This window comes from Suricata suricatta, chromosome 14 (assembly GCF_006229205.1).
Source record: "Suricata suricatta isolate VVHF042 chromosome 14, meerkat_22Aug2017_6uvM2_HiC, whole genome shotgun sequence".
Lineage (NCBI taxonomy): Eukaryota > Metazoa > Chordata > Mammalia > Carnivora > Herpestidae > Suricata > Suricata suricatta.
The window spans coordinates 75,746,676-75,757,663 of NC_043713.1; the positions used below are offsets into that span (position 1 = coordinate 75,746,676).

General features: G+C 53.1%; 1 protein-coding gene across 1 annotated transcript; it reads right to left on the reverse strand.

The window, feature by feature from the left end:
- Positions 1-44: 44 nt before the first annotated feature.
- On the reverse strand, positions 45-10,913 carry RFC5 (replication factor C subunit 5). Its single transcript, XM_029922474.1, has 11 exons — positions 10,738-10,913; positions 8,687-8,751; positions 8,282-8,418; positions 7,117-7,196; positions 6,035-6,108; positions 4,653-4,812; positions 3,853-3,934; positions 3,360-3,489; positions 2,516-2,593; positions 1,553-1,607; positions 45-485 (listed from the first exon to the last, which is right to left on the reverse strand). The coding sequence occupies exons 1-11, from the start codon at positions 10,800-10,802 to the stop codon at positions 389-391; spliced, it is 1,023 nt and encodes a 340-aa protein (XP_029778334.1). The 5' UTR covers positions 10,803-10,913; the 3' UTR covers positions 45-388.
- Between the last annotated feature and the right edge of the window lie 75 nt (positions 10,914-10,988).

Genomic DNA, 10,988 nt, shown 5'->3' on the forward strand with positions numbered 1-10,988 from the left:
CTCCGCTCACCCTGAGTAATAGAGGACACTAGCACCGCAGGAGATTAGGAAGCCTTTTGTTCTAGACCAAAACGGGGTAGGCCAGTCTCCTGTCATCTAAGCAACTGAATGGTCAAAGCCTAGGGCAAAAAAGCTTTTTGCTCTTTTTTTCTGTAAAACACCAACGGGCAGGGCAGTGAGAGCTGTGCGCTACAAGTGTGTATATACCCACCACGTACACACACACCCCAGCCGTTTAAACCTTTGCCCGCCCATGTCTGGAACACCTTTCCAAAACCTGGGGTGACCGGCTGCATCCCCCAGCCCACACAGCAGTTCACCCCGTGACAGGGTCCCCTGCGCTCCCGTCACTGTGGGCCCACGAATGGCAGCGAATGGGCCTCAGCATTTAGGCCTCGGTGACGATCAGGTCCCTGGTGACCTGGAAGGCGGCAATGAGGGAACTCAGCTGAATCTTCTCATTGGTGCCAACAGAAAGCCTGTACCTAAAAGACACCAAACACAAGGTCAGACTGGAGAATATCACGGACCGCTAGCTACCGTCCGACCAGAGAACGGTAGAGATTGCAGACGGAGCGTTTGCTGAGGGAGGAAAGGAGGCAGTAAAACTCGATCCCGGACAGCCATCTTGAACGGGTCCCCCTACCATGCTCTTCTCTGCCCTGAACACTCCTTGATAATTCCATCCAGACCGGTGAGGAAAATTTGAATAAAAAAAATGTGTTAGTTGTCAAGAGCAGCGTTCTGAACGTAACTTTGTTCTAGCTGTACAGGGGTGCACAGGATTCCCATGGCTGAGGATTACTACCTCACTGGCAGAAGGAAGCGAGAGAAACGATCTTTGAGATTTCCTTCCTCTTTGCCCCTGGGAAGTCCGGCCGGCCGCGGCTCTGAGCTCCGGCTGGCAGAGCAGGGCACTGGCAGTGCAGCTGGCCACCTCCCAGGCGCCCGGCCAGCGGAGGCAAATCACGATCCCGGCAGCGCGGGGCTGAGGAGGGACCCACGGTGAGCACGTGGCAAGCCAGTGACAGCAAATTAGAGCGGGCCCCGTGCTGGCGTCTGTCTTGAACCCAATGCTTTTGTCTACTTAAATGAAAGCTGCCGGCTTCACTGGGGGCTAATAACTGTGTTTATGGAGCCAGGCAAAGTGGAAAATGGAGTTTATGTTTACTTTCCCCCCAATATGCTTTGCTATGCCAGAATGCTTTAATAACAGCTAGATGGCTGCTCGGCCCCGAGTGACCTCGATGTCGGGACTGAAGCAGGCCTTCCAGATAACCGCGTTTCTAGAACCGCCGTGGACCAGGCCTCCGAGGCCTGAGGAGAAGCCTTTATCTCAGATATGGAGCTGAGCTGAACCTGTCCTGGCGTTTATTTGGATGTTCCTTAGAAATCCTACCCTTCCCCATGTTTCTCTCAGTGATCCCGCCAAAGGCCAGATTGGGCCCTCTATGAACGATGTAGGGAAAAAAAAGTTGCAACCACACAGGCAGGGGAAGAAAAATCGCTACAGTGTAGGAAAGGGAATGAATCAAAATTGGGAAATACTCACTCAATGTCTGCCATTTTGGTCAATAAATGCACTCGAACTGAAGATGGAAAGTCAACTGTAAGGGGGAAACAAAATCACCTGAGTGAGGTCTGCCACTCCCTGCTACAAAAACAAGACCTCGCCCAACAATTAGGAATTTAAACATCAGACGACACTAAATTTGGCTAAACTAAACTTGCCTCGAGGCCTCAGACACGCAGGGACGGCACCCCTGAGGAAGTGTTCAGTTTCCACCCATTCTGTGAGCAGGTTTGGAAGTGGCCGCAAGGCCACGGAAGATCACTGCTTTAGCAAGGGGGGCGGCTCTGGAGCGGGACCGGAAAGCCCCGTTCTCACGTGCTGTCCCAGTGTCACAAACAAACGTAGTCAACTGAATCTTACACATCCGATCGTGCTCCTTTTCCACAAAGTGCGGGGCTGGGCTTGAGCGGGCCTGCGCGGACCCGCGTCAGTCTGCACTTGGCTGCTGCGCAAGGAAGGGTCTCCCCGAAAAGGCTGCGCAGCAGATCACCTGGCCGGCCTGAGAAGATGCTGACGCCCGGCTCCCCGCAAAAGGCCCAACCGGAGGAGTCGGCTGCCAAGGCCGAGGGCCAGTTCTCGGCACAGAAGATGCCACCAGCTGGGAACGTGAGGTGGTTCACCCAAGACTGGCTCACACCAGAGACACACGTTCCTTCCCTCCTCTCAGGGGAAAACACCCTTAGACATGTGCCTTACAGCGTCCTGTTCTCCTCCCTTGGAGGAGAGAGAGCAGGCCCTCGGGGGTTTCTTCCCCCAGCAGTTCTAGAGGATAAGGGAGTCGTTTTGGAACAAAGTTTTAAATAGCAACAAGACCCAACTGAAACTGAGGGGTCAGGTTCCTATGTCATTCCTGTTTCTCCGCTTCCAGAGTGAAGCGTCGTGTTCCCTCCCGGCCCCCCGCCCCGCCCCGCCCCTTCTCGGCCCCGGGAAGAGTGGGGTTACCTCTGTGCACAAACAAGTGTATCTCTGTCAGGATGTCCTGTAGCGCCAGCCCCTTCAGTGTTTTCAACTCTGTGATGTCTCGAGAGGGATGGTCAAGGCAAAGGGCATGAGATCCAGAAGAAACCCGCTGCACTCGACTGTGAATCCAAACCCTGGTGAGTGACGCTTGGAAGTAGGGCTTTTCATCCTGATGCAGCGGGGTTCTTTCAAATTGAAGCTGTACCTGTTGGACCTCAATTCTTATCTTTATTCATTTTAGAGAGAGTGGGGGGAGAAGGGCAGAGGGAGACGAGAGAGACTCCCAAGCAGGCTACGCGCTCAGCTCAGAGCCTGCGCAGGGCTGGATCCCACGACCCTGGAGTCACGATCTGAACCAAAATCAAGAGTCAGACGCTCAACCGACTGAGCCACCCAGGCGCCACTCCCCCCTTCTAAAAACTTACGTTATCTTCCACAAGAGCTTCCTTCTGACTTGTAGAGAACAGAGCCACATGCAGCCCCCAGAAGGCTACCCCTAGCTTTTAATTTCACAGCAAAACAAGAATAACAATGGCCACTTGGAAATGATCACATCGGCCACCCCAAAGTCTAACTGCTTCTCTGTGAGGAAAGTGGCCTCAAGCCGGACCCAGGTCAGAGCCTTTCGGGAAGAACTTTAGGGCGTTAGAGACAAGGAGTCATTCCCCCGAGAGACCTCTGGTTCCCACAAAAGGCTGAGCAGATACACACACAGCCAATGGTCTTTTGCCAGTTGGGTGTAGACACTGGCCGTAGCCTGGGCTCCGGGGCCGAGTTCAGGCCTGAGGCACCTAACACGCCGTCGGCAGGCCGTGAGAAAGGATACTTCTGTAGGCAGTCGTGAAGTCTTGATTCAACATCCAGTCCAGAATGTTGGCGATGTCGGACTTGAGCGGGTGCCCAGTGCAAGTGTAGACAGTCTCCTCGGTCACCTTCCCAAAGGCCATATTGGTGCTCTGTGCAGACGGGGGGAGAATCACGGTGGCTGTCACCGCGGCCAGCAGGCTGCAGGCGGGTCAGGGGGAGACTGCGGAGGTGGCCATAGAGGCGGGCAGCGAAGTCGGGTGGGTGCGGGACAGCCCTGGAAAGACGCGGCCTCCCGAGAGGATGCTGCGGCGAGGTCGCGGCTGCAGAGCCCTGCCCAGCTCTCCCTGGTCTCCGGCACAGGACACACAGGTGGGGGGACCTCTGGTTTGTTGTGAGACGGGAGGTCTTACCAGTTCTAGGTTTCTGAATGTCTGGGTTGGCTCTGCTGCTGCATGTGTCTGTCTTGAGAAACCATCCCAAAGCAGCGCCTCCAGATCTGCCAGGGCACGTACCTGCAGGATGTTCAGAGCCCTCCGCATGTCTCCGCTGGACAGCGTCACCAGGGCTTTCATCCCGTCCTCGCTCAGATCCACCCTGCAGGGGGAGAGGCAGGAGGGACTCAGAGGCCCGGAGAGCGCGAGCACTCACCAAGGGAACGAGATGGCCTGGGCTTTGCAGGAACGAAAGAAAGCGGAGGACAGAGTGAGCAGAGCTCTCCTGATCTACAGGATCCAGAATTCACTGTGGTTTTAAGGGACGTGGGCTTCGCAGCAGCAGTCACAGCCCACGCAAAGTCTGGAGAGGCCCTAATCTAGGACCAGGCCTGGCCGTGTTGGCGACCGGCTCTGGGTTCTGTTCTCAGAGAGAGCGCTGGCGGAGGCCTCTGTGCGCGGAGCCGGGCGCCCCCTTCACCAAGCAGCAGCTGGGGTGGCCTCCTGCCCGGCAGCTGATGACACGGAAGGCAGTCTCAGTACCTCCCCTTCCCGTCGAAAACGGCTAGAGGTGTCTTAGCAGAAGGGACTTGGCAGCACACGGTCTCCGGTGACAAAAGGAGAGGAGGAGACAATGGGGACAGCTGGGGGCGGGGGGAAGGAGGATGGAATCAGGAGAAGAACCAAGCGCCTTTTACCAAGACTATCCGGGAGTTGCCAGAGAAGATGAGGGCAGCTGACAGACCTCGGTGCCAGGCACCCGACTCCCTTGACGGCACCCCCGATCGCCTATAAATGCCAAGCGGCCAGCCGACCCTCGGCCCGGCCTGCGCTGCTCAGTCCCCAAGGCCCTCACGCTCCCTGCTTCCCGACGTACTTACTGCTCTTCTTCGACGACGTGTTCCAGGCGGGGCACCATGAGTTCTGGACTCAGAGGACCGAATCGGAACCTCGTGCAGCGGGACTGCAAGGCAGGGATGATCTTCGACAGATAGTTACAGATGAGGCAGAATCTGGTGTTTTCGGTAAATTTCTCAATCACTGGCAAGGGAAAAGAAAACCACCTCGTGTCCGTTCGGATCCTTCGAAAGACCCGGAGACCCTGAACTCTTCCTCGGTCATGGGAAGGGCACAGGAAATGAGGTGAGGCTCGCAAGCAAGGAGGGGACGCAGCTGTAACGAGGGAGGCGGTCACTGCGGGGGTCGGGACCGGGAGACCGGCCGCCCTCTTCCCCAAAGCTGATGAACACGTCATCTCTACAGGATTTTATAAAATCCTTCCGTGTCTGAGGATCCGCCAGGATTCCGGCGCTCTTGCCATCCCGTCCGAGCTGTGAGATCCCGTGCGTCCATCCTCTTGCATAGAAGTCTATGGCGGGGTGCCGATGCTCCACCTTCTCACGGTGGGGGACGGGGATCCCGTTGTGTGGACCGCCCCGTGCACTTGTCTCGAAGCCTCCGGGCACTCGAGAGGGCGACAGCTCAAATTCAGAGGCTTATGGAACGCCAGCCCCCGTGTAGTTTCCCCTGTTCTCACACGGGATCTGCCCGGACGGCCAGTCATCCCTCGGGGCAAAGGCTGACGAAGGGCCGCTAAAGATTTTAAGTCAGAAGATGCTCCCACTGCCCCCCCCCCCCACGGGCTGCCCCAGAACGCCCAAAGATCGTTCTTCTCTCCTAGTTGGTTACCCCAGAATCTTAATGGCAGAGGTTCCCAACGTCCTCTCAGACAAGTTAACTGCACCAGACCCCGTGAGACGGACGACTCACACGATCCTCTCCTCCCCTGCCAGTCATTCCCTTGGCAAACAGAGAAGTCATGTCAGCTTTCGCAGTGCGATGGCATTTCCGGCGTTATTTTCTGGGCTGCTGTGCATCTTAGGGGGCCGAGAGCAGAAAGGTCTACCCAGCAGTTTAGTAATAAGAGATTTTCCGTACCTCTCCACGGCGCCCCATCTAAGAATACAAATTCCCAACCCCAAAGTGAACCCACTGGAAAAGGAGGATGAAACACCCGTGTCTGGTCAGACTTGAAAGTCCAAGCAGGGCTTCTGCCTTGAAGCTGCTGCAAGAGGAAACCGCCAATGCAGAGAGATTTTGCCCAGACTGTCAGGTGGGACACACGAGAGAAAGGCACACAGATTGCTCTGGGCCAGAAGATGAACAAACACTGTCAAGGAGCCGTGTCCTTAGCTCACGTCCAAAGTTCCTTACTCTCTTTCTAATGCCCTCACGGGCCAACGCTGTGCCTGACGGCCCTTACCTCTCCTCAGGGCGTTCTGGGCGTCTTGGGTCATGGCGTCAGCTTCATCCAAGATCACTAGTTTGAAGCCTTTCCTAGGAAAACAAATGATATCATCCGAAGATTTCTTTACTATTATTTTAGAGAGAGAGAGACCGTGTGTGTACGCACAAGTGGGGGAGGGGGCAGAGGGAGGGAGAGAGAATCCCAAGCAGGTTCCACACACAGTACCGGAGCCCAACTCGGGGCTCGACCCCACAGCCCTGGGATCATGACCTGAGCAGAAATCAAGAGGTGGAAGTTCAACCGACAGGGCCACCCAGGCGCCCCCCAAAGATTTCTTTAATCTCCCTTCAACCTCCAGGCCCAAACCTACGTGTTCACATCTGTGCCATCAGCCCGGGCTTCAAGAAGTCCCTTCCCCCTTGACCTCTGAGTGAAGCAAACAAGGGTGGTCACGCAGCGGACAAGCCCGTCACCCTTTCAGCTCTTAAGGGGAATGGAGGTCTGACTTCCCTATTTTTGTGACGCTGTTGCCTCCGGCACCCTGTTGCTTTCCCCTCCCCTGTCTGCCTTCATCTTTTCTTGTTATTCATCTGATCTCAATTCATTTTTGTTTAAATTCAAACTAGCTCAGGGGTGCCTGGGTGGCTCAGACAGCTAAGCATCCTACTTTGGTTCAGGTCACGATCTCATGATGAGATCGGGCTCTGTGCTAACAGCTTGGGGCCTGGAGCCTGCTTCGGATTCTGCGTCTCCCTCTCTGCTCCTCCCCTGCGTGTCCTCTCTTTCTCAAAAATAAATACAATTTTTAAAAAATAATAAATTCAAACTAGCTCATCTGGTCTTAGGATGTTATCAGTCTTCAGTTAACTACTAAAATGCAGCTACGCTTCCCCTAGCAAGTTCTGAGATGAAATTTTATTTCCTGTTTGCATTGTATCTTACCACCATCCTCCTACTTTATTTCTTTTTCATGGCTACTTTTGACAAAGTCTTTGTTTACCTTTATGGACCGGCAAAGGAGAGGATTTAAAAAATTAAGCTCTGCCATCTCACTGATCAAAACCTCCAGGGAGAGAAATTATACAAATAATTCTTACTTAAATATTGTCCTTGTGCTGGCAAAGCTCAGGATCGGTCCCCGAACAATATCTATTCCTCGGTCATCTGAAGCATTCAGCTGAAAGTGGAAGGGAGAAGCCAGAATGAATTAGACGCATGCTGGTGTGCTATCTGTGAATTCATGTATCTTTTCATCACTCCAGCGCAGTGAGCTAGGTCTCTAGGCCTAACCGCAGCAAAGCGATAAATACTATTAAAAAGCCAAGATTGCAATTGAATTTAAAACTCACAACACACTAGATCAGTACGCTACATTCTGAAAGGCCAGCAACTGTGTCTCCCCCCACCCCTCTTTCCAGCACAGTCACTGACACACTCTGGAGGAATAACTAATTGGCCTGGTCACAGTGAACAGCACCTCTGGCGTGAGCAGAATCCTGCTCAGGTTTAGCTGCCGCAGCCCAGAAGTTACCAAATCTTGAATGCACGGAACAAAGAACGCTGGTGGCAGCCAGGTTCTAAGATCTCTAACAAAGAAAATAAACCTTTTTTTTTTTTTGGCAATAGACAATATTTAGAATTCTGTGATCTAAGTGTATCATTCAAGTCTCAGCAGCAAACAGATGGCAGACTCAGCGATCTGAAGACAATTCCGCAAAGAGAGATTTTAAAAGGTGTTGGTGGGGTGTGGGGAAACCAGGAGCGCCATGCAGTCCCTCTGGGACTACCGGGGCCCCTGACCAGCTCGCAGAGGTGAGTGGGGGAGTGGTCCTGCGGGTGGGGTGCCGTCAGCCTGTGGTGGCCCCCAGGGAAGAACCAGGCACTGACCAGCCAGAGCCCCTACTGGCTAAACCTAACCAGGAGCCTGAGGAACAGGCAGCCTGCAGTCAACACAGCTTGGCTTTCTGGGGCAAGAACAGGGAGGAGCAACCCGAAGAAGGAATCTGGACTGCAAGCTACTGAGCGACCCGTCCCTGAGTGGCCACTGAGTATTTGAGAAGTTGGCAACAGCAGAGAAAAATATGTAGCCCTGCACCTGACCCCTAGCTAAAGCCAATCCAGACCAAAACATCAATTCCAGGAAAAAGTGACGTGAAATAATTTATGTCCACCAAAGCAACTTACTTGTAAAGTGAAACAAATCTAAGAGAACTAAAAGTAAGAGACCGGAGTTCTCCGTAGAGTCATAATCCTCCTATTTACCTCCAAGACCATGGAGCCAAATTCCTTATCTTTGTATAGCTGTTTGGCACAGGCTAGGATGGTGGAGGTCTTTCCTGTCCCTGGAGGGCCATAGAGAAGCAGGTGCGGCAGTCGGTCTTCGCTAATAAATTTCTGAACTGAGGATTGGGAGGAAAGAGAGACCCCATCAGTTTCCGGAAGTTGCCTCATTCACTGGGGGCCCTTGAGTTGGGCTGAACGCACTTCAACTCTACGTTCTACTCAGAGGCAGATGCAGGAATGAAAAATCTGAAGGACTCCACTCTCACAGCAACATTCCACAAAGCTCAATCAGGTCCTCCAAGGTTATTACCCAGCAGAGACCTCGCCAAGAAATTTATACAGTTCCTCCACCAGACTAACAGCAAATGACACAGGGATGCTTACTGGTACTCAAAATGTCCCGATGAGAAATCAGATCATTCAGTGTCTGCGGCCGGTATTTTTCAACCCTGAAATACAATTGAGCATGGATCAGAACACATACAAATGCAAGGACATGCTGTTGCGTGCAAAGGAATCCTTTTGTATCCTAACAAGAAGACGAAGAGAAGCAAAATCCTTTCTGTCTGAATACAGACCACTGGTTCTCAATCAGGGGCACTTCTGTCCTCCAGGAAACACTCGGTGATATCTGGAGACATGCTCAATTGTCACAACTGGGTAGAAGGTGCTACAGGCCTCCAACGACGGGCTCCAGGGATGTCACTAAGCATCCTACGACGCACAGGATAATCACCAGGCCCGCACCCACCAAGTATCTAGCCCCAAAGGCCAGTAGTGCTGAGGTGGATAAACCCTGTCCTAACTCCACGTCTCCAACTGTCTACCTGTAAATAATCTCAACCTGGATAGGAACCTATTATTTCAAAGTAAATTAGAAATTGGATAGGGGCGCCTGGGTGATTCAGTCGGTTAGGCATTTGGCTTTGGTTCAGGTCATGATCTCATGGTTCATGGGTTCGAGCCCCGCATCGGGCTCTGTGCTGACAGCTAGCTCAGAGCCTGGAGCCTGCTTCAGAATCTGTGTCTCCCCCTCTCTCTGACCCTCCCCTGCTCACACTGTCTCTTTCTGTCTCTCAAAAACTTAAAAAAAACCTTTTTATTACATTAAAAAAAAGAATTGGATGGGGCGCCTGGGTGGCTCAGTCGGTTAAGCTTCCGACTCTGGCTCAGGTCATGATCTCCTGGTTTGTGGGTTTGAGCCCTGCATCGGGCTCTGTGCTGACAGCTCAGAACCTGGAGCCTGCTTCAGATTCTGTGTCCCCCTCTCTCTCTGACCCTCCCCTGCTCACGCTGTCTCTCTCTCAAAAATAAAAACATTAAAATTAAAAAAAAAATTGGACTCATGCCCAAATACACATTCAAAAGATGAATGGACAGATAAACAGTGGTCTGTCTGTACAAGGGAGTACTATCCAGACATAAAAACGACTGACGCACGGACGCCTGCGACAACACGGATGAGCCTTGAAAACATGATGCTCAGTGAAAGCACCCAGTCAAGGCACAAAGGCCACATACCGATTTTATTTATATGAATATCCACAATAAGCAAAGTCAGAGAATGCGGGTCAGTGGTTGCCAGGGGGGTAGGGATGGGGTGGTAATGGGGAGTCACTGCCACCGGGTATGCAGTTTCCATTTGGGGTGACAAGAAGCTTGGAACTAGACAGTGAGATGGCAGCACGACATTCTCCATGTACTTAATGTCGCTGAATTATGCCCTTTAAAATGTTTACAACCGTAAACTGTTATTTTTCCCACGCTAGAAACAAACTGAACTTCTTAGGACCAACTTGGAGCTTTCTGAAATCAAGCCAAATCCTATCAGTTTCTAAACCATCATTCCCAGATGCAGCTGTGGAAGTAAGACGGTTTGGAGTGCAAGCTCTGAATTCACCTGGGTTCAGATCCAAACCTATTTTCAAGCTCTGGGCCTTAGCCAAGTCATTGAACCGTTTGGTATGAAACTGGAATAATAACAGCACCTACCTCCTAGGGTCCTTGTGAAGATCAAACACTAACAGAGTCCCTGGCGACCTAACAGGAAGCCTTTCCAATACCACTTAGCTAGGAAGCGTTATTATTATCATTACTATTTCAGTTTAGAAGGCGAGCAATAATGGCATTGAAGATTCCGCAAGAGTAGAGAGCATTTTGGCGCGGAGGCAGATGCAAAGTCAGAAGGGACTGAACCCCTGTGCTGTCACCCAGGACGTAAAAGGGATGGGGGCGGTGGGATTAGGGCCGCGGGAAGACGGGACAGAGTCCTAAAAGAACGGAGGGGACTGGGGAGATTAGGATGCCAAAGAGAACTCCTGGGGCTCCTTCTGGCTGCAGGTCGGGGGCGGTGGAGCGAAGTCGGGCTGCGGCCGCGCCACTGGCCCACCCAGGCCACCGATCCCCTTCCCCGCGGCAGCCGGGCCTCCTCCTACCAGGGCAGGTTTCTGATCTTGGCCGCCGCGGGCTGCTGCTGCTCCTGCTTCGCTGGGGTCTCCATGGCGGGGTGAAGAAGGCGTCTGGGTCCGCTGGCGTCGTCGCGTCCCCGGGGGGGCCAGCCACCAGCCACAAACGGACCCCAGGACCCCGGCACTTAGAGTTCGCGCGCAAAAGCAACTCTCGCGAGATATAGCCGCCAACTTCCGACTTCCTCTCTGGGTCCCGCCCCCTCTCCGTTGCCAAGGCG

Excerpts from the sequence above, each read along its gene's own strand:
- RFC5 (XM_029922474.1), bottom strand. The coding sequence starts at position 10,802 with ATGGAGACCCCAGCGAAGCAGGAGCAGCAGCAGCCCGCGGCGGCCAAG. Across the intron at positions 8,752-10,737 it reads AAGATCAGAAACCTGCCCTG|GGTTGAAAAATACCGGCCGC; the intron begins GTAGGAGGAGGC and ends ATTGTATTTCAG. Across the intron at positions 7,197-8,281 it reads TTGGCTCCATGGTCTTGGAG|CTGAATGCTTCAGATGACCG; the intron begins GTAAATAGGAGG and ends TTCCACTTTCAG.